We start from the raw sequence: 25,325 nt of genomic DNA on the forward strand, positions 1-25,325 counted from the left end.
ACCAAAAAACCCCCGGATACGAAATTTCACGAAATTAGTTCGATGTTGTCCGAAAGATATTAAAGAAAATGTTACTTATTTTTTCAACTTTGACAAATCGACGTATTTTTAGCCGTACTAGGTATATCTGGTGGAGCGTTGTACAAACCCTTTAGAGACACTCTGTATATTTGTGTTCAATTGTTAAGGGATTAGAAGTCACAGGGTGTTGATTTAAAAATTAAAAAAAAATAAGATTCAGTCAGTGAAAATAATTTGAATTTATGCTAGATTCTAAACTATTTAGATATTTTAAACAAAGACGGATCTCCTTGTTTACCACTAAAAACTCAATTTTGAGTTATAACTTTTAACACTATTTTTAATTACATACAATATAACCTATAACTGAGTTGTTTGATGCTCTGTGACTGATGCATGTTATTATCTTTGGAGTTTTATAACAAATAATTGCATCAAGTAGAGTAATAAACAAAAAATGATTTTACTTAAAAATTCATTATACAGCTTAAAATTAAAATTATTTTCAATGGCAAGATATGGCAAGAGAAATTGGTTAGAAATTCCTCATGTTTACACCACTGATTAATCATTAATATACTTTTTTTGTCCTGAATTGTTATTAAATGTGTAATTAAGTGGGCTTATTACATGAAAAAAACATACACTAAAAAAGTTTCTTCATTTTTGAGTTATAGCAAAAAATAATTTTATTATTATTTGTAATAGCTAAATCGGTAGTTAATAATTGGAAGTTCTATTTTGTACTGACTTTTCAGTCACCCTATATGTTAAATTATACATTACAATTATGGAATAACAAAAAGTCTGGGTTTTCCGTCGAGGAGGAAAATATCTCATATTGCCGTGTATGAAAGAGAGAATATTTCACTTAAAATTACTGTGGAAACTCTTTTTACTGCCCGGTGCTTTTTCAGCAACTTTTTGCTAATTCTCTGTTTCCAGACTATGGGTGCAAAAAAGCAGCCATTATTCTTTCGTAAGAGCTGCGTTAATGAGAAAAAGGTCTATATTTTAGTTTCCTATAGGAAAGACATTTAATTAAGACTATACATATATCTTTACCACCAATGAATTCTGCCTTTGTCATACTCTTTTATGTTAACAATCAGCTTCCGTAATAAATGCCAGAACAAAGCTATAAATAGTTCTAATTTCTAAAATATTAGAACTGATAGTTAAAACGAAGAAATATTTATAATTTATACAGAATGATTTACAACTTATCCGAAAAAATTTGGGAATAGATGCGTAATGAAAAATGGAGTCGTTGCCGTAAAAAATGTTTTTCTAAAATCCTTATAGTTTCTGAGAAAAAAATTATTGAAGTTGTCGTATTTAAAATCCTTACATCGTTGGGCTACTGTAGTCTCTAGCGTCATTCGTGTTGTGCGCTGTATGCAATTCGTTCTCTCTCCACGTGACTCCAGGTGAATTCGAATAGTGTTTACATTAGTTTTTCAAGTGTCGAAAATGTATAGCAACTCGGAGTTGACGGAGATCGTTTTAAATTATGGTGAAGCAAGACAACAGTTGTGTTATGGTGAAACATTTGTGTTACGGTTAATCAAAACAACATTTGTGTTAGTTCGTAGAAACTGCGTAAGACGGCCCCAAATGTGTCTACACGTCAGTGACAAAATTTTGAACAGTTGTTACATCAGATATGTCAAATTATTTTATTAATTAAAACCACAAATTAATTTTATTAATTAATTATAACAATAGCGGCAAAAGCAGTTGAATTTGCTGATATAAAATAGGTTTAAATAGGATATAATTTTTTTTTTATTTATTTCTTTCCTTAGGGAAGAAATTCGGTCAATTTTCTGACCTGTATGTTTTGTCTTGCGTAAGGTCAGGTTTTTGCAGTGGACCAGTTTCCAGTGCCGTGTATTTTTAAATCATTTTTCAAACTGCCCTTTTTGATTTTTTTTACAAAATTGTATTTGTAAGAGTACAATCAAAAAATTTTTTTTGGATAAGTTCTGAATCACCATGTATACACTAAGTTATTTTGTTAAAGTCTTTCCATCAATATAATAAAATTGTTTGAGGACATAAATAATTAAAATATGTTGTTGGCCAAATGAACATATAATAGAAATTTTCTACACATTATATACAAATTATTATAATTTTTTACCTTTAGCAGAAAATTATTTTAGGCACGCCTATGAAACTCATTAAATTTTATTGCTAGGCGTTTTTTTACATGTTCAACTGACTTCGGAAAGACTACACATTAGAGGTAACATTTTCACATTTGATGGATTGCTGATAGAAAATTATCATAAGAGAAAATAAATTATATATTAATGTCAATGTTGAAATAATACGAAGTAATTTTAACAGCACTGACGATAATGGAGGATATTAAACTAGACCAATTATCAGGTGAAGCACATAAACAAAAGAAATATAACCTTGTTAAAAGAAATGTGTAGAATGAGTTTTTTCATGTTATATCGCTAGTAAATGTGGTAATAAAACATTTTAGTGCCGTGAAAGAATATAGACGATATAATGAAGGGCAGCCAGAACGAGTGGATGTTGCAATATCAGACAGCAGCATAACATGCAATAATTAAACTACAGACAAGGAAGCAGCCAGGAGAAGGAACGAAGACGAGGATATAAATCATTTGTTGCTGAAAGTGAAAAAAACAAAAATGTTTTCGTATACGAGTAATTCAGTGAAGGACTTTTCGTATGCGAGTAATTCAGTGAAGGACATGAAACTGAGGAAAGCAGTATAGATTAGTGTATTAATTCCGGTTGTTCAAATTATCTAATACATAGTCGTGAATATATTAGTGAATATATTGAATTACAGGATCCAAGAAAAATATCTGCAGTTAAAAATGGTAGTATGTTGGAAACTATCTCAGTTGCTAATATTGAGATGTTTATTGAAAAAAATAATAATATTACGTACAATAAAAATTGTTAAGTTATATTTACTCCATTTAAAAAAAAAATTGTTGACTGTTTCAAAAATGGAAAGCACCGATATAGTATGAAACATGATAATGATGGCAATAATAGCCATTGTACAATATAACGTGAAAGTTCAAAGTTCTGAATGTAATTATTATTTAGCAGCCAAAACAAAAGATGATTTGGTACAATTATAGACGTTTTGATCATTCGAGTGTGAATCATGTAATTTCTTAGCTCAAAATTGTCTTAATCATAAAATGGAGTAGCAAAACGTATTAATAGCATTTTAGTCCATAGTCCATTTTATGAGAATTCAAAATGGCAAAATAATTTCTGTGGGGAGTAGTTATTCGTTTTTCAGCGTTCTGAAATCGGATTTTTACCAAAAAAATGTTTGTAAAGCTAAATTAGTAATTCGAGGATTTCAATAATAAGGGGATTTTGTATTTCACCAATGCTGAAGTTTAAAAATATTGATGACAGTTGTTGTACAAATAAATTATCACATTCATCAGATGGATGTCAACAGGACATTCAACATGATGAGATAATAGAAATATACATTTAAAATTTCTTAAAATGAAAGTATTGTGTTGTAGACAGATTCTCTTTTAATTATTATTTTTGGAACACCACGTATTAATATTTTTGTTTAGTAATTTTAGGAATGAGATTTGTTTGTCATTTTTTTGATAAATTAAAGTAGTTAACTAATAATATGAGGGTATTCATGCATGAATTTTTTGTGAGAAAGAAAAGAAGAAAAAATAAATGTATGTAGATAGATACTTGATTTATTCAAACACAAAATGTGACGTGTTGTTAACAAGTATCAAAGATTGATAGTATAATAAATGGTTGTAGTGCGTAAGAATAATAAACTAGAGTATGACTTTTTCATGAAAATTCTTTGGTCTATTTACAAACCGTATGATAAACTACTCATCGTGGGGAGGAGTAAAATTGATAGTAAAAAGTTCACTGCGGCCTTGAATAGTTTTTTGTTTTTCCCTTTTTACAGATACTTTAATTAGAATGTAAATTGTAGCCAAATGAAGTTTTCAATAATTTAAAAAATATGAAAAATCTAGTTATCTATTTTTGATTAAAATTATATTATATAACATCGGTCACATCGCCGTAATAAAAAATGTATTTCTTAAAATAAAACGGTTCTCTTTAAAAAAATGTTCAATTAAGCTGCAAAAATCCTATACATTTATACTTTTGTTGAGACCTTATTAGCAATTTTTGATCTCGTTACGTACCTTATATTCTAAAAAATTGTAGAAAACCTTTAATTTCATTATTTTATTAAGGTAAAATATATACCCTACACGAAATGCATTCATTTTCGGGGCATACGAAAAATTCCTATGAAGAAAATATATATTTTGGAAATCTCAAAAATGGTTCGATTTATTTGATTCAAATTTGAAGTGTTTGCATATCGGTGCAATATAATGTTTTTTCAGAGTATTTCAGAGGATATTCAGATTCAGATTTACTAGGGGCGAATGGGAGTAAGGTATCGTTAATCAAATAAGTTTTTTTAAAAGGTAATAGTACACTACTGTTTTTTAGTGTTTTTTTTTTAATAGGTAACATTTTCCAATTAAAATAAAACATTAAATCAAAACCTAGCAATAGCTGTTCATTTTATTAAATATTCCAAAATAAACAAGGTAGCTTATTAGCTGTTCCAAAAGACACATCAAAGGATGTATTTTAAATACAGAATTGATAGTATACTGTGGATGGAGCCTAGGCCGACTTTTTAAAAGCATTATTGTAACTGTTCAAGAAGTGCAAAATTTGCCCTAAGTCATGCGACCTATATAGAATAAATTGCGCGATATTGATTTGAAAAGAAAATTTCTGATTAGCAAATTGACTCTCTTTTGGTAACAACACATCGATTAAGTGTTAAAAAGATGAAAATATTCATATTTATAAGACAATATTTGCACACTCATGTTTTTTTAAATAGATGACACAACTGGTTGTTCAATTTATGATTAGCTATATAGGTACATACTATAAAAAATAAGAAAATAAATGTTGATTTCCAATTTTTATTTACACTCGCATCAACAAGCCATAAACATGCTAGATCAAACAACACCTAACAAAAATTATACATGAAGAAATACGAATCAGTACAAATTATAACTTACGTTCTCTGAATACGAAATTTGAATATATAAAAATAAATTCTCATCCAATTTATTATTATTCAGTTGTTAATAATAATTACCAATGAATGGAAACATAATTTCGATTCCATTTTTACAGCCTTCGGAACAACCTACGACACAACACCTCGTGATCATTTTACAACATTTAATCTTTAGTCTTGAAACTGATTGAATTTTTACTTGATTTCTACTTTCTTACGACTAGAGCGAAATGTTAATATAAATTCGACAAGTAGGTAATTTGAACGAGTGATTCAATGTGAAAGTTTCTTTACTTCGTTGCCAAAAGTTTTAAATTTATTTATTGGAGGGAATGAAGAACGGGCACGTGCAGTATTTCTGAAATATAGGCAACTTTTACAAGAATTGACGTTGGATCTTCTAGGTCAAAACTACAAGTGAGTTGTCAGTTGCTCTTAGGTATAGGAAGGAAGTATTATTATAAGAAATTTCTGTCTTTTAACAACTGGCCAAATTTTACTCGAGCCCTGAAACGCTCTATTCAAAAAGAGAGCGCAATTGATGTAAATGAGATGGAAATGCAGGCAGCGGCAGATCATTGTAAAGGTAAATGTTCCCATTATTATTTCGTAATATTTTTAGAAAGAATATCTTTTTTACATACTTAAATATTTTTTCAAGACAAGTTGCGACGTGAAGGGAAAATAACATTAAATAAATTTAAGATTTATTAATTAATTTAATAGATTTATTAATGTACCTACTAAATGACATCCTAAAAATATAAATTTTTGACATTTCTGGATTATACCTAAAGGCAAATAATATAATACATTTTAAAGTATACGATGTAAAAGGTAAGTACATCGCGAAAAGAAAGTAATTCTCTCAAACGTGTAATTTTACACAATATATTATATTATGTTCAATTCATTTACATTTTTTGTATATAAAATCATTACAAATATGTAAATCCTATGAGAATTTCCACGATACATATGTATATATTTTTATAATATTATATTGTATATGGTTCTAATGTATGAAAACATTTTATTTACCAATTTTGTGAACAAAAAATTTCAGTAAATCGTTTCTACTTAACTTTAAATTAATAAATCGATTTTATATGATAACCTAGCTACATCTAATTGCTTTAATTAGTAGGAAAATGGAAAATATAAAATCATAAAGCATATGTTTTCTTTCCCTTCCTAAGAAGAATAATCATGAATACAGATTAATCTCCATTTTAATCATAAATTTAGAGAATTTGGGGTGAACGTTGATTTTATTTTAATATAATGTTTAGTTTATTTTTGTAAATAGAATTCAGAAGTTACCTACACAAATTAAATTAGGAAATTTGAATGTTAGGAACATTTTGGTCGAACGGAAAATTATTTCGTGTTAAACTTTTTGAAGTACCTACGGTTAAGTTGCCCAAAGTTTTTAACTGAGTTATAGAAAGAAATGATGGAGGGAAACGTACATCTACTAAGTTTTAACCAAAACGACAGATACTACACTGAAAAAAAGATACAGTTTATGTAGTTTATATTAACAATAGATATTAGTGAAAATATTTTTAAAATATTTGGTTGGCTTCAAGAATGAAGGAACGTTTTTTTCTTTCCGAGTTAAGAATATTTTTTGTTTTCTTATACGGGCTATATTTAAATGAAGTAGTATAAATGTTACCATAACATTTTCAGATCAAAATATTGGACGAAATATACTTGGTCCATCATAAATGCACAAATATTTCGAAACATGTTTATTTCATAATGGATTTATTTTATGATTGAATTACAAAAAATAAATCTTTAAATTTATTCGCAAAATATTGGAGGGAATATAAGGCCTATATATCATACATTATATGTACCAAATTTTATTGAGATCGATTAATAGATTCCGGAGATATAAACAAACAATCAATTTTTTTTGACAACTTCAACACCCTCTATCTCTAAAACGATGCCGTTCCAGAGCTATGTTTATAAGGCAAACACATATTATTTTAAAGAGATCTATCTGCCCTCGAAATTCCCTGCATAAAATTCGGACCACCCTGTATTACATACAAATATTGATAAAATTATTAATTTCATCTCTAAGTGTTTAATAAAACCTTAAGTTAAAACTGTATGAAAATTTAATATGTCGTAGCACCAAAATAAATATTTCATATTTCTTACATTGGGTCGGGTGAATAAAAACAAGTGAACGCTTTTACCCGTCAATCCGAAAGTTAATACATACTTGTTAATCCTTAACAAACTAAATGTGGCCACTAAATATTTGCTTGAAACTTGACAAGTAAAGGCATTTACTTATTTTTATTCACCCTGCGCATTATTTAAAAAAAAGAAAATTATATTTTTTTTTGTGGATTTTTAAAAATTCTTTTTTGCCAAACCTTCGGTTTGGCGCCCCTTTGAAGTGGCGCCCGCGTGCGTTGCACGCGTTGCACGACCGGTTACGGGGGGCCTGGCCGTTCATCAAGAGGGAGACAAAGGTACCGGGAAACCCTCTAACTACCGAGATAGCGTCCAGCGCGTTGGCACCGGAGGTGAAGAGGGACACTGGGCTACCTAATCCTTCGCATCTCATCATACGGGTATCGAACTCGTTGATGATGCTCAGGGAGGAGAAACTGGCCGGTCTCACCAGCCAGGACTACTCCAGGAAGCTACCATCTCTAAAGCCAGCCATACGCAACCGCGACAATAGATTTTATGTATATTTTGATGCTAAATCCAAATTTGCAGCCGAAGAAATGATTCACCAGGGTATTTTTTAGTAAAGCGCTAAAATATGCCCTAAAATATAGTGAAATAGTGAGGAAGAATATAAATTCGATTTGCAGTGTGCTGTCTGTAACTAAAGTGGCGTAGTTTGTCGTCTCTGCAAGTGCCAGTTAGAATTTAGTTAAAACAGGTTACTACTTGAATGATCAAATTTATATTTTCAACATGCTTAAATCTTACTCATTTTGTGAGTCTTATATTTCCCTGATGGGATTGGTAAGAGTACTGGTTTGAAAATGATAGCACACTGCAAATCGAATTTATATTATTTGTTTCTCATTTTCAGACATCATTTCACTATTTTTACTCAAATACTCAATTTTTTAATTAACTATACATAACGCATTTATTTGGGTGGTAAAATACCAATTTCTATGGTACTTTTCAATCCGCCATAATGGGTCCGCTATTTTGTATTTACGAATTTCCGAAAAATAACCTTATATTCGTGAATGGCGACTTTGAAAACCATAGAGTAACAAATTTTAGCCATAATCTTCAAATTTGGAATGTTCCTCCCATTTTTACATTTGCCATATCGAATCCGCCATCTTTTATTCAGGAATTTTCAGATTCGGACTTCAGATTCGTAATCAGCGATCTCAAAAGCCCGCGGTAACAAAATTCAAGGCTGTGTTCAGCGAATGGTCGGACTAGTTCTAGACTAGGCGGTATCTGTTTTGGTTTGGGTAAATCGTATATCCACGGAGATTTTTGGCTTTCAAATATCACTAGAAATGAAAATTTTTCCATGCGCATTAAAAAAAAACGTGGGCTTAACTTTTGGCGGCACACAATGTTAAAAAAATTCGAAAAATGTCATATTTTGCTTGCTATTTATTTATGTATCTTTTCAAGAGTTGATTTTACGCGAAAATGGAAGAGGACAAAATTTTTGCAATTAAATTTTACAAAATATGACTAGTTACAAATCGAATGAATATTGTAAAAATCGAAAAAAATCGTCAAAAATGGGGTTAAAAACATTACTTTTTAGGGAATTTTTTAGGGGTCTTTAAGTTGGATATAAGACCTTCGTATTCGTCAATTAGGAGAGCTCTGGTGCTTGTTTAAACATTGATCGAATTTTTGTACTTATAAACAATTAGAATAACTTTGTGAATATACAATTAAATCAAATTTTTTAAGGCAGGTTTTAAAAGTTATTGGAAAGACGCATCTTAAAAAAAAAACAAATCGATTGGTCAATTAGTTACGTAGTTATAGCCGATCAAAGTTAACCGTCATTTACACTAAATGTACTGGGACATCCAGGCTAATTTTTCGAAATATACCTTTGGTATTCCGAGTACTTACCAGGTCTAAATTTGCAATACTTTTCTTCAATAGCAACCTATTTTAAAACGTGTTTAAAGTTATTTATACAAGAGAGAAATTCAAGAAAATCGTACAGGAGGTGGTGATGGGGGAAGCAGAGAGCGCGGCCGCTTCGGCCTGCTCGGAATTGAATCGGCGAGTTCAAAACCGCGACACGCTTAAACATTTTTAATATCTCGGCTTCTAGAGGTCCACTTTTGATGATTTTTTTAAAATCGATGTCTCACGATTTAAAAAAAAAATTAGTGTATTTTCAAATGCCTATCGTTAATAATTGGTCTTTCAACAGTCCGATAATTATTATTTATCTTCAAACTTCCTTTAATTATCAACTTTATTTTTGTATTCTATCAAAGGTAAGTGCATAAACTTATATACTGTTTATCAAAGATCAAAAACAAATTTATTTAAATATTCTAAAATTGTTTAAACAACAATTATTTTCAAAATATGTCGAAAATTAGTAATTAATTAATTAATTAATTATTAATTTAATCATCATTTCTTTTGTGATTAAAGTATAATTCAAATATTATTTATTGTTTAAAATATAAGCAAATGAGAAATTAACTCATTATACATATTACCAAAATACAAAATTATACTACAAAAATTCGACCAATGTTTAAACAAGCGCCAGAGCTCTCCTAATTGACGGATTCGATTTTTTCTATATGTGATTAAATTTTCAAGTATCTAAGGGCCTTGGTTTTTGCTGTGCAAAATTTTGAAAATTTGCAAATTTTTTTTCAAAATCTGGATTGCAAAATTATTATGCAAAATCTATAGAACCGATTTTGGTGAAATTTGGTGTGATGATTATACATAACATGAACTTTTTTTGAGCCAAGTATAATACCCAATTTAAATACCTCAAAAAAAATCCCTAAAAAGTATTGTTTTTTAACCCCATTTTTGCGATTTTTACGATTTTTACCATAATAAACATGATTCATTCGATCTGTAACTAGACATGTTTTGTAAAAAATTTAATTGCAAACATTTTTTTCCTCTTCCATTTCGCCTAAAATCAACTCTTGAAAAGATACATAATTAAATAGGAAAAAAAATATGACATTTTCCGAATTTTTTAAACAAATTGTGCCGCCAAAAGTTAAGCCCACGTTTTTTTATGCGCATAGAAAAATTTTCATTTCTAGTGATATTTTAAAACCGAAAAGACAAAAATCTCCGTGGATATACGATTCACCCAAAGATGGACTCTTTGAAACAGATACCGTCTGGAATATTCGGTCAAATTTCTTTAGTCAAACAATTCGCTGAACGGCCTTTAGTAACTGTATTAAAACCTGCCCAATATTCCCAATCAGCCGATTGGGTCGACCAAGGAAATATTTGTTCGCTGAACGACTTTGACCGGTGCGACCATTCGCTGAACGCAGCCCAGGCAAAAATATTCAATACAAAAATGAGTGATATAAAAGGGTAAGAGGACCCTGGTCTGTAACTGGTTTCCAACCGTTAGAGGGATAATAATCACAAAAATTAAGAGATATTAAAAAAATCCTAAATTTTTGGGTGAAAAATTGAGGGTTTAAGTTTCTAGTTTTCGGATATGGAATTTAAAATTTTTTAACATCAGTGGTTTTTGAGTAGTCATAACAAAACCAACGAAAAAAAATGCTTGTCTTTAAAAAGGTTTATGAACTTTAATAAATTTTGGTAGTTTCCGGTAAAGCTCTTTTAGATAATTTAATTTATTTCCGTTTGAGCGGTTCTGGAGCCATGTAGGATGATTTGTCCCTGAGTTTTTGTGGATCAGTCATTTTTGACTTTGATAACCAATCCAAGTGGGGTTTTGAAAAATATTCTCTACAAGTCGTAATCATTGGTTTTTGATAAAAAATTATTTGCGAAGTGAAAATTAAAATGTTGGTTGGAGAAAATTTAAAAGATTGCATAATTAGGGATATTTGGAGGGCAAAATAATTTTAAAGTCAAAAGCAATATAAAACTTAGGTAGATTGATTTTTAATTCATAAGTATGCTTTACTTTTCCCTTTTGTATCAAGAAATTGATCCGTTGACTCAACTGTTACTACTTACTAATAACACTTTTGTGTAATAATTTTTGTAAAATAGTGACATAATAATATTTTGTAGCTTATAAAGCCAACGAAATTTAACTGTTGCAGTACTACTACCCATCATTGTTTATGCCTACTTAAATAAAATTGATTTCTTTGTCAAAAATGTCAAACCTATAGATATTTTTAGGAACAACTACAAAGCCTGAGTGAAACTGTCAGATATTTCTACTAATTTAATATTTGATTTTAACCTGGGTATTATAACCCCAAAACTACAGTTGATTATTTAGTTATATTTATTTATATTTAATTTTCCATTTTGCATAATTTATCAGTTCTAAATGTAAATTGAGTTTACTTGGTGTTTCTATAGTGTTTCCAATAAAATATAACTTGAATTACGAACTTAAATTATTTTAAATCAAATAAATTTAAAATAATGGCGAATGCGCCGACAACACATTGTACCTGAACAGGCTTTTAATCTTAAATAGTCTATAAAGTTAATTAATGAATTCATGTTCACGTTCTTCAGAATAAAATACATAATTACACCATGGAAAATAAATAATTTTTTTTTCACAGCAATTTGGATTTACCAATCTGCATTAAAGTAAATTTAAAGATATTCCTATCCCTGTTAAATTAAAATTTATTGAACCTTATAGAATTTTGTTGAAAAAATGTGCGTTCTTAAAACGGTATAATAAGGAACGCCAAACTGTTAAAGGAACAGTTTTTTAAATGTTATTTTTTTAATTATACATATTATTATTTGCATTTGTACCTTTACTTATATTTCAAAGAAATTAAGTTATTTAAAATAAATTCTAAACTTTTCCCCAAAATTCTCAATGTCATGGTTGATTCAACTATGACTTGAAGCTCAACAATTAAAGTTTTCTGATACCAAATGTCTAAGTGTGTTAAAGAAAGAACTTGATAGATAAGTGAATATTTCTCGACATAAAAATAAAGAAAATAATCTAACAAAATATTACTAATGATAAAACATTGATATACTAAAATGGACAATGATGAACACACAATTAGCCAAGATACATGAGATATTTTATATTTTTTTGCACTACGTTATTCAAATATGTTAACAGCGATGAAGTAAATTGCTATAAAGAGATAATAAAATATCACTATATAGATTGTATAGGTGCAGGTATTCTTGATTTAAAATATTCTTCCTGTGTAATTATTTTAAAAGTTAACATACAATTTGTAAATTCTTTTAAAGGATTTTAACAAATTAAGAAATTTAATAAAAAAAGTTCAAAATTATTAAATGTAAATACTAAGAAATGGAATGGCAATTAATGAGAAATAATTCGTTCTATGTGCAAAGAACGCTACGGTGCAATTTATTCAAATATTCTAATGTAATACACGAAGGTATACTCAATATCTACGCATATTTGTCCATTTACCTATCTGGTGGACTATGTTATTAAATATTCTGTATTCCAATAAGGCACCGTGTATCGAGCACCTGTGTTGCAATAACTTTTCTGGAAATATGCGGTACTTATGTTACTATAACTCAACTTATTTATTTTGGGAAACCGGAAAAGAAAAATAAAAACCTTGCGTAGGCAAAAAATGTGTTTGTTTTAGAAGACATTTATTTATTTTTAATTAGACTATTTTCAACGCTTCTCAACAATCAAAACTGTAATAATGATTTCAAATTAAGTTTTACAAAATAAGTAATCAGCATTCTTTTTTAGATATTGTGATATTTTATATAATAATAATATTTTGGACCTGTAAATAAGTCTTTCGGAAATATAATATGCTTGAATATCTTTGAAATCATTCCATAAACAAAACATGTATCAAGTGAAAGGTTTTAGTATTCAGCGGTGAAAAAGGGGGAGGAACAATTCCCTAAAATTTAATTTAATTGTTTCTATATGTTTTAGAAATTATTAATAAAACTCCTGTTCAGTGGCGCCCTGTCAATAGGCTGTAGCTCCCTTAGGAAGTACTTAAGGCTCATGTTTACAAGAATTTTTACTTCTAATTTTTGAAGGTAGAATTTAGTGATGAAGTTTGTCGGTACTGTTGAGCAAATGGTAAATACAGGGTGGTCCAGTTTCCGATGCGGAAACTTCGGTAAAGATTAAAAAATAATGAGTTTGATATATAAACTATATTCGAAAAATGTTTCGTTAAAGAAATACAGGGTGTTGAAGATTGGCTTAAAAAAAATCAAATATACTAATTGTTTTCAAACGGCTAAAGATATTTCACTGAAATTTTGTAGACGAACTATAACATTGAAAGAGCATGTTTTGCAATAAAAAACATTATTTTTAGTTTTGCCAGTGGCGCCCGTACTAGCACGTTACTGGATATTTCTAAAGAAAGAATTGGTGCGCCACTGCTGTCACATAAAATAAAAATCAGTGTTGGATTCTCCATTCAATTTGGAAGAAAAAAGCTCTATTTCGATTTTTCTGTACAACTCAGCGTTTTCAAAGTGATCTTTGAAAAACAATTGAGCAAGTACAACAAAATAACAAATTTATCTGTCAAATTAATTAGTAACTGTATCTCATTTAGTTAGCTACCTAGTATTGTTATAGTTATAATTAGTGTTATCGTGAAAAATGCTTTTTAGTAACGAAGAATACGCAGATATTCATTTTTGTTACGGATTTTCTGATGCAAATGCGGAAGCGGCAGTTCGTGAATATCGTTATCCGAATAGAAGAATTCCAGATGATCGTGTTTTCTTTGCAATACATCAAAAGTTTCGTAACTTTGGCCTGCATGTTAATAATGAACATAATAGAAACCGTTGCAATAACAATCGGAATCCTATTCTTCGTACTTTTCAGTTCAGGTTCAGCTCTCGCAGGGCAGCTCAGCAACTACAAATATCTAGTCTCAAATATTACCAATATTACGCCATGACCACAGGCATGCATATTACCTACAGCCCGTTCAGGATTTACACCCTGGGGATGCTCATTCAGTAGACGTGGAATAACGAATTAGCACAATATCCATATTTGGGCACACGAAAATTCGGCCACGGTCATTTCAAAATGAATTTTCGTAACTGTTTGGTTGGGAGTTTTTAATAAAAATGTTTGTAGTCCGCATTTTCTACTCCCAAGGTTAAACTCGGAACTATTTATTGAATTTTTTACTAATAACCTGCAGGACTACATCGATGATATACCCGTTAACTTAAGACATGAAAGTTGAATACAACTGGATGGAGCCCCCCCCGCATTTTGGAATAGCTGTAAGAGAATGACTAAATACTAATTATTCGCAACGTTGGATTGGCCGACTAGGGAGGAATTACATTAATCATGACGTGGTTAATGGTATTGGACCTGTGGTCGGGCCACCCAGGTCACCGGATCTTAATTCACTAGATTTTTACTTTTGGGGAAATGTAAGTTTACGCTACTGCAGTGTTAACAAGAGATGATATAGTTTTGAGGATTCAAGCAAGCCTGCAATGATATGCGGCGAAATCCAAGTGAAGTAGCTGCTGCAATAAATTCATTAGTTACACGATGTCGAAAATGTATTGAGGTGGGTGGACTACATTTCGAGCAATTTCTTTAACTTACATTTTTATTTTATTTTGTTGTTTTTGTACACCACTAATTAAATGTTGTTTTTCTTGTTACAATTTCATTACATTACAATATTTCATATTTACATTGTATGTGTTAAAAGGATTTTTTATTTTTTACTCGAAAATGCTGTCATACAGAAAAATCCAAATCGAATAAAGAATCTAAAACTGATTTTTATTTTATGTAAAAGCAGTGGCGTACCAATTTTTTCTTTAGAAATATCCAGTAACGTGCTAGTACGGACGCCACTGGCAAAAGTAAAAATAATGCTTTTCATTGTAAAATGTGCTCACTCGTTGGTAGTTAACGTCTACAAAATTTCATCGAAATACCTTTAGCCGTTTAACAACAATTAATAAATTTGATTTTTTTAAATCAATCTTTAACCCTGTTAACGAAGCATTTTTCGAATATAGTTTATATAAACTATATCAAATTCATATTATTTTTTGAATCTATATACCCTGAAGTTTCCGCATCGGAAACTGGACCTCCCTGTATATGGCTGTTTAGCATTTTTATCTAAAATTTTATATATAAAAACAGTATAAAAAGTAAAAACTGAACAATGAAAATAAAAAATGTAAAACAAAATGTACCTAACTGAAATAAATAAATATTTTTATATAGTATATACAATATTGACTGGAATTAAATAATATTCATATTGTTGTATTAAAAAGTATGAGAATACAGAAACTGTTGAGTTATTTCAAGTAAAAACTCTTCTCTACCGAATTTCTAGTACGTGCATATGATTTAATAGCTAGGCAATATGAACACTTTTTCCACAAGTTTTGAAGGGTGTGACAATCTAGCAATTTGTACTGTGCACTTATCGTCTGCGCTTAAACCGGAAGTGTATAATGAATAAATTACGAGATATTTAAGGTGTTAACTTTAAAATAATAGATCTAGTATACAGTCAATATGTCTTACAGTTGATGTAATAGTACTACATTTTAACTGTGAATCTCACACTCTACTCTACACGACTACAAAATGATTTTATTAATTTGTCAATATTTATTTTTCTTTAGTTTGTAAATTAAAAAATAATAATGTTAATTTTGTGCCTACCCATGTTATTAAATTCATAATTTTCAAAGTCAAAGCTATTTAATATGTAACAATATGTATGTTTGTAACAAAACAAAGTTAATTCTGATTAAAACAAAGGATAATATGTTTACTTGTTTCACCCCAGTCTGATGCCAGACGTCAAAGTTATTTCCATGATATTATTTGATAAACCATCCGTATATCTAGCTATGGTTTCATATTTATGGAACAATATTTTGTAATGGGACGAGTTTCATAATATTTGTCCGTTTGATCTTTTCGTTATGACGAGAGAAATCTAATACAATAACATGTTTTCAAAAAATTTATGCATTTATCTTAAGGCGCATATACAGATGGATTATTATAGAAAGAAGTACAAAATATTAACTTTAATCATCGAACTAAACCTCATTATTACGAAAACCGCTGATTTTAGAGATATGGTACAGTTTTCCAAAAGTGTTCAGAATTTACCGTACAATTCAAAAATGGCATAATATTCAGGGTATTCCATTAAAAAAAAAAATCAATCAACAACAATTTAACCAACTTTCGATGATTTACAGTTTAGTGACCCGTACAAGTGCACCTTTATTACGTATATTTGACTTTTTTTCAAGAAAAGTATAACAAAAATAAAGCGTTTATCAATTTTAAAACATGTCCATATGAATGTAGTCGCTTTCAATGGATATTTTATAATTAAGTATTCAAAGCGTGGTCTATTTATTTTAGTGCCATATAAGGATATTCTCATCGTTACTCTTCCACAATTGTCGTAGACTGTAAATGATTACTACCATTAAATAAGTTGGCGAACCTGAATGATTGATGATACTTGAAACTAAATCCAAGTTCACCAACAGGTAATTTGTACTGTTTGATATTTTGCTGTATGAGGAAAAGATTTTATATGTTATAATGATAATACATGATGTTTACAAAAATGTAAATTGTGTAATTAACATTTATCTATCTAGAATATTAATGTAACAGATTGCATTTTGTGAAAATATGATAAAAATTGTCTTTTTCATACTACTCGTAGCTCTTAAATTTATGACACATTTTTCGAAACATATATCATAGATTGTTAAATATATTATTGTAACATTGACAAGAGGGCATGAGTCAAGGACAATTCAGTTACATTTTTCAGGCCACCAGATTACTTTGTAGAATGTGTCGACATTAAAATTGTTCAAAATTAAATGAAAAAGAAAAAAATGGCTTGAATTTTTAGTTTCAATTTTTGGAGATGCGGAAGCTGCTTAGCAATGATAAAAACCATTTCTCATTTTTTTGACTAAGAAACATATTATATTTGGTCTTGATCTGAAGAACTAAAATCCGTCGTCTTGTCTTAAAATACAGTTCTTTGTGCCATATATATCGACACCAAAATTACTTGAATCGAATCATTAATAAAAAGGGTGCCCTTGTTCTAATTCTTAGTATAATTATAATTACATTTTTGCTCTAATAGACATTTGTATATAGAAACTGTTCATAATTCCAGCATCGTTTTATTATGGAATTCACATCAACCTGTTTGTTGGTAAAATTGTTAACATTATAAATGGTCAAATATATAACTTACCACAACCACAGAAAATAATATTTTTGATTTGAGCTGAGTAGCGTGCATTAAATCTGGCAGAGAATCCAAAGCTTCAAGAGCTCGTGGCCTACTTTGGTGAAAGAGAATTTCGTACTGGCTGATTGTATCTCTCCTAGAAAAAAAAAAAAAAAAAAATAGTGTATTAAACGTTCAAAAGAATTTAATCTTGAAAGGGTGATTTTTAAATATTTTAATCGGAACTGATTCAAATAAAACTTTTATGGCACCTCATTATTTTTTGTTTGGTTTCATTATTGAATAGAATTAACTATTTCTAATCAAAACATATTTTTGCAGATTACCAATAAGTTTTTAGTTTTTTAATAAATATAATTTCTTTTAACAAAATTTTATAAGAAAAAACAGTACAATTTAGAAATTTACGTTGTAAAAATGAATTAAACTGTATATAATAATTTTCAGCACTTTGTAGAATTAATTGCATATAACAAATGCAATGTAATTATTTCAGTCGAATTTTACACATATTCAGAAGTGTTATTGTGACAGATAGATACAGGAAGGCGCCAACGATTTCGACCATACTTTCCAAAAATTCCCGCCAAACCGCTATGATACCATGATTGCCGCCAAAAGTCACTAGCCGTATCATGCGATGACGACAACACATGTTCATCATCGCACTGAATCTGCCAACAGCGCTGAAGGGCGCCAAATTTTCATCATACTTTCCACAATCAGTAAACATTACAAAGCTCCATAATTCTCAAGACGACCTAAGGGTCAACACTGACCACAATCATTTTCAGCATCCCAACTCTTTGGAAACGCCCTTAATGTACAAAGGAACGGTTTTCCAAAAAGCAAATTTTCCAAATGCAACCGGCCCGCACACCAGACCGTCCTAAAGAGCCATGCTGTTTAATAATCAGAGTTCGGAACCTGGCCAGTACTCAAAGTTTGCTTCAAATTTTCTTGTCTTTGGTTCAGTTGAAAACCTTCCAAAAGACAATATTACAGATTTAAAAGAATATTGCAAGTGCCAGCGCTTCTTTAGGTACAAAATAGAGTGTGCATCATTATCAGAGTTCGGGATTCGGTCAGATGATCATAGCCGTCGCGTCGGCCTCTCGCTACAGCGCACCATACGAAACCGGTAATAACAGCAGTAATTGGTTTCACGTTTGCTTCGTGTATACGTGTTTTAATATTCTAATAATGTCGAACGTGCCAAAGAGTAAAAAACGACCGTTCACTGATAAAATACGCAAATTTATTTATTTTTGTTTATACCTGCCTGTTTATTTATTTGTTTACGACGAAAACGCTTATGACTAGCCGACGAAAACCCCGAACTCTAATAATTATTCTAAGGCTAAGCAATCTCGTCGTCAGTGGAGAAAGAGCGACAGCATCGACGTCATCTATGCCAAACGTCCATTGTCGTTGGCGTGAAGGGAGAGATGCCCGAGCAACCTGCAAATCCGCTTGCAGGCGTGCAGGCGACTAATCTCCCAATACCGCAGGCAAAAATGAGGTTCCCAAGAACCATCGCTCAAACAGATTCCTATATGAGGGTGTATGATCTCCTTAAGGTGGCCATATTCCTGGCCGAGAAATAGTGAAATTTCTGGCGTTTTTAGGTACTGAAATCTTTAAAAGTAAAACGTGTAGAACAAAAGTAAGCACAAAAATAAAATCCTTGATGTTTTGTTTATTCATTGTTACCATTTAAATTTACTCAAATAAAATAATAAGTAAAAAAAAGCGTTTGTAAAACATGCGTTTGCTGTTATTCTAACCCCACATTTTAAGAATTATTTTCACGTACTTATAAATAAAAGTAAACAATTTTATATGTAGGACTAAGCAAGTAAATGTTATAAGAATATTTACATGTGGAATTATATATAAAAAAGTTAGTATTTTCGTAGATTTCAGTACCTAAAACCTTGATGGTTTGATCGTTTTTTGCACCTGTTTATTCGTTTTACTGCGGCGTCTTTGAAAATACTCAGGTGGCATGACATAACATTCCTATTATTTGATCAGCTTTAGATTATTCAGTTATTAAATGTTTGAAATTATTTGTTTTTGCGGAAAACATTATTTAAAGAATATGGGGCCCTTAATATGCTATCTTTGTAGGGCCAATCCAAATAACGACCAATCAAAATCCACGACAATATTTATTATATTGTTTGTAATTACTTATTAAAAAATTAGTGAAATAAACCCTTGCGCCAAAAGGATCAGTGAAGTTATTTTTATTTTTTTTTAACCAAAAATTTGACACGAGCAGATAAATAAAAAAATACATAATACTACAAATGTGCGATTCAATAAGTTGTTGACGTTTAGAAAATTAATCTGTTTTCGTTAACAGAACTTTCGTTTCGTTTTAAATTAGTTTTGATAAATTTGTCAACTGTCGCATTGGTATCTGCAGCTGTATATCTTGCTGTAGAATAAAATAAAAAGTAATATGTTTATCCCGTTCCTTTCCTCTTTGCTTGAACGTTTAGTCGAGACTTATAATACCTACTTAATTATTATAATCTCCACACTTAATAAAATTTTCCTCAATTTCATTTATTGTTTTCTTACAATTTTGAACTTGTTTCGACAGGAAATGACCTAGCAATGGAAATAACAGATAAAAGCATATAATGGATGGGAAGGGCAAAAAGATTCTAAATAAATAAATGAAGAGATTTATATAATATGTTCAGTCACACTTCCTGGTTTCTTTATATTGCTACTATATTAATATTTCTGATAATTTGTTTTGATTTTAAAAATACTTCCAGATTAGTATTATTAATATATTTTATGTTTGTCCTAATATCGAATAAGAAAACAGCTGAACTTTCAAAAATACAAAAACATATTCAAACATATAAAATGCTATTATGTGTTAAAATTTCTATTTTATGATGTGATATTTCCGGTAAGTAAAGGTACCTACATTTATATAGAAACAATATTTATTGTATATTTCTGTTACCGGAGATTGATGTGCGGCTTTCGCTTAACAGCGACAACTAGTAAATAACAGTAATTTTCGTAAATGCTTGAGAAAGTTTTGCTTCTCGAATAGAAGGCTGAATTCAAGGCGTTCGTATCGATTTTAAGGCGACGTTGCTTGTCTGTTGTAAGGGCACAAGGAAATCAAAGAAAATATACTTTTAAGCCTTCTTGCAGAAATTTTTCCTTACGGCAAACTCAAATTTAATTTTGACTGTAACTCAGTGTTTGTATGTCATTAACGTTTTAAAAGCAAATGTCGTTTAAGAGTATTTTTACATTTTACTATTTACACAAGAAAGTTCTTTCAAACTATGATTTAAGTCCAATCCATGTCTAAGCAAATTTCAGCAATAAATGATTAAAAAGAATAAACTAATACATTCTTACTAAAGTATTAGACTGACTCAAATTAATTATAAACAATTTCCTAAAATTATCATCAGTCATGTATGAACTTAGGTACCAAATATTTAAATATGTATATTAATCAGATAAATAGGCAAGCTAGTCGCTAATAATAATTATCTGAAATAAATTATTTAAATAATGCTAATTAAAAAACACATATTAAAATAATTAAACAGTGTAGGAAATTTTCAATGAAAATATTTTTTATTTGTAGCTATTCTTATGTCTTATGGTTGAATGTCACATTTCAAGTACTTGAAAATTTAAGTAGTACAATACTACTTAATATTTTTAAATTTATACCACATTTTAAGCTTTTATACAAAAATACTATTAAAGTAAAATTTATAAAATATTTATGGTGACCATAAATTCTATTAACATATTAATCGTATAACAAAATATAAATGCTTGATTCTATCTTGTTTCTTTACTTTAGATTCTAATTGTTTAATGCTTAATGTGCCGGGTGTCTAAAACCACCCGTCCACCCCTTCTAAAATCTAGATATTGAACGAAATGCAAAATTCAAAGTCATCAAATAGTAAATGGACCTTGCCTGATTGACTGGAGAGGTTTTTAACATCTGGTTCCGACCGGAAGTAGCCAATTTGGATCGGAAGTCAGTTTTTTCAAATAAAATAGTTTATTTTTTATTAAGGATTTCTATTCTACATCGAAAAATGTGAACCTTTTGTTTAAAGCATTTTTTCTAAATTGACTTCCTGCCGATTCCTATGAAAGCTCTTTCACCTTCGGATAACGAATTTTCATGAAAAAAGTCATCATGCGGTTTATTTTCCACTTTTGGTTTCTAGCGATATGTAAAGGTTATGCGGAGGTTTAAACTAGCGTACCTATTTAAAAGAATTCTCGAACAAAACTCTCCTGATATTTTTCTGGGTTCAATCTGATCCTTAATAAATGGTACGCTTGTTCCGATTGAAAAAAAGNCAGGTGGCATGACATAACATTCCTATTATTTGATCAGCTTTAGATTATTCAGTTATTAAATGTTTGAAATTATTTGTCTATGCGAGAAACATTATTTAAAGAATATGGGGCCCTTAATATGCTATCTTTGTAGGGCCAATCCAAATAACGACCAATCAAAATCCACGACAATATTTATTATATTGTTTGTAATTACTTATTAAAAAATTAGTGAAATAAACCCTTGCGCCAAAAGGATCAGTGAAGTTATTTTTATTTTTTTTAACCAAAAATTTGACACGAGCAGATAAATAAAAAAATACATAATACTACAAATGTGCGATTCAATAAGTTGTTGACGTTTAGAAAATTAATCTGTTTTCTTTAACAGAACTTGGAATTTCGTTTTAAATTAGTTTTGATAAATTTGTCAACTGTCGCATTGGTATCTGCAGCTGTATATCTTGCTGTAGAATAAAATAAAAAGTAATATGTTTATCCCGTTCCTTTCCTCTTTGCTTGAACGTTTAGTCGAGACTTATAATACCTACTTAATTATTATAATCTCCACACTTAATAAAATTTTCCTCAATTTCATTTATTGTTTTCTTACAATTTTGAACTTGTTTCGACAGGAAATGACCTAGCAATGGAAATAACAGATAAAAGCATATAATGGATGGGAAGGGCAAAAAGATTCTAAATAAATAAATGAAGAGATTTATATAATATGTTCAGTCACACTTCCTGGTTTCTTTATATTGCTACTATATTAATATTTCTGATAATTTGTTTTGATTTTAAAAATACTTCCAGATTAGTATTATTAATATATTTTATGTTTGTCCTAATATCGAATAAGAAAACAGCTGAACTTTCAAAAATACAAAAACATATTCAAACATATAAAATGCTATTATGTGTTAAAATTTCTATTTTATGATGTGATATTTCCGGTAAGTAAAGGTACCTACATTTATATAGAAACAATATTTATTGTATATTTCTGTTACCAGAGATTGATGTGCGGCTTTCGCTTAACAGCGACAACTAGTAAATAACAGTAATTTTCGTAAATGCTTGAGAAAGTTTTGCTTCTCGAATAGAAGGCTGAATTCAAGGCGTTCGTATCGATTTTAAGGCGACGTTGCTTGTCTGTTGTAAGGGCACAAGGAAATCAAAGAAAATATACTTTTAAGCCTTCTTGCAGAAATTTTTCCTTACGGCAAACTCAAATTTAATTTTGACTGTAACTCAGTGTTTGTATGTCATTAACGTTTTAAAAGCAAATGTCGTTTAAGAGTATTTTTACATTTTACTATTTACACAAGAAAGTTCTTTCAAACTATGATTTAAGTCCAATCCATGTCTAAGCAAATTTCAGCAATAAATGATTAAAAAGAATAAACTAATACATTCTTACTAAAGTATTAGACTGACTCAAATTAATTATAAACAATTTCCTAAAATTATCATCAGTCATGTATGAACTTAGGTACCAAATATTTAAATATGTATATTAATCAGATAAATGGGCAAGCTAGTCGCTAATAATAATTATCTAAAATAAATTATTTAAATAATGCTAATTAAAAAACACATATTAAAATAATTAAACAGTGTAGGAAATTTTCAATGAAAATATTTTTTATTTGTAGCTATTCTTATGTCTTATGGTTGAATGTCACATTTCAAGTACTTGAAAATTTAAGTAGTACAATACTACTTAATATTTTTAAATTTATATCACATGTTAAGCTTTTATACAAAAATACTATTAAAGTAAAATTTATAAAATATTTATGGTGACCATAAATTCTATTAACATATTAATCGTATAACAAAATATAAATGCTTGATTCTATCTTGTTTCTTTACTTTAGATTCTAATTGTTTAATGCTTTATGTGCCGGGTGTCTAAAACCACCCGTCCACCCCTTCTAAAATCTAGATATTGAACGAAATGCAAAATTCAAAGTCATCAAACAGTAAATGGACCTTGCCTGATTGACTGGAGAGGTTTTTAACATCTGGTTCCGACCGGAAGTAGCCAATTTGGATCGGAAGTCAGTTTTTTCAAATAAAATAGTTTATTTTTTATTAAGGATTTCTATTCTACATCGAAAAATGTGAACCTTTTGTTTAAAGCATTTTTTCTAAATTGACTTCCTGCCGATTCCTATGAAAGCTCTTTCACCTTCGGATAACGAATTTTCATGAAAAAAGTCATCATGCGGTTTATTTTCCACTTTTGGTTTCTAGCGATATGTAAAGGTTATGCGGAGGTTTAAACTAGCGTACCTATTTAAAAGAATTCTCGAACAAAACTCTCCTGATATTTTTCTGGGTTCAATCTGATCCTTAATAAATGGTACGCTTGTTCCGATTGAAAAAAGACATTTTCGGTTAGGTTCGGCCACTTCGGTAGAAACCAGATGTGGAAGATAACCCTATGAGAGAATGTATTCCGCTTAATACTGAGCATGATCATTTTTTCCATGAAAATTCGTTTTCCGAAGGTGAAAGAGCTTTCATGGGAATTGGCACGAGATCAACTTCAAAGGTCCGAATAGGCTACTTTCGATTAGACCCGGAAGTTGAAAACATCTGCTATCGATCGGGCAAGGTCCATTTACTATTAGGTGGCTTTGATTTTTGCATTTTTCTCAATATTTTAGATTTTAGAAGAGGGTGGACGTATGGTTTTGGACACCCGGTATATTCTTTTAACATAAGCTGTTGCAAATTGGCTTTTAGCAGATGCAAGTATTGATCAAGAATATTTGGCAAAAAGAAACCGTTTTATACTGATTTATTCAAATACTACTGATTCAAAACTACGTTAAATTAAGATTGGCCAAAAAATAAACTTGGTGAGTGATCATGTATTCATATAATTGTATAAAATTTGAATAACATGTTTTGAAAGTTTAGGAAAAATATTATGTTTGATGATATATAATCTACAAAGTGTTCTTATATGTTAACGCTACTCAATGCTTACAGGCACAAAGCATTGCTTTGTAACTACTAGTGGACCGATCCATTAATCTGTAGATACTATTAAAGCGTAGCTAGTGTAGTACTAGCGAGCTAAAATCTTTAACTAATGACATGAAACAACTATTCTGCGGACTATTACATATGCAATTACGTCGTTCTCTGCCAGTAGCTACAAAGCAATGCAATGTGTCAATGGGTAACATTGACAATTAGGATATAACACACTTTGTAGGTTATATCTCACCTACACTCAAAACTTGTCCTAGATAGATATCCCAATGGTTAAATTATTTGACGGGCGTCTCGTAATGATACCTACTAATAATTTCAAAATCGATCTATGTTCGGTAACGAATGCTCTGCTG

The 25,325-nt window shown here is 29.9% G+C and overlaps 1 protein-coding gene across 1 annotated transcript in view; it reads right to left on the bottom strand.

Annotated features, from left to right (window-relative positions):
- LOC108906032 overlaps positions 1-25,325 on the bottom strand; it is a 171,207-nt gene that overhangs the window by 35,391 nt on the left and 110,491 nt on the right. The window contains exon 5 of the mRNA XM_018709174.1: positions 17,605-17,737. Within this exon, the coding sequence (XP_018564690.1) occupies positions 17,605-17,737 (133 nt within the window). The remainder of the gene's footprint in view (positions 1-17,604; positions 17,738-25,325) is intronic.

The sequence above is a fragment of the Anoplophora glabripennis genome, unplaced genomic scaffold (genome assembly GCF_000390285.2).
Source record: "Anoplophora glabripennis isolate ALB-LARVAE unplaced genomic scaffold, Agla_2.0 scaffold209, whole genome shotgun sequence".
Classification (NCBI taxonomy): domain Eukaryota; kingdom Metazoa; phylum Arthropoda; class Insecta; order Coleoptera; family Cerambycidae; genus Anoplophora; species Anoplophora glabripennis.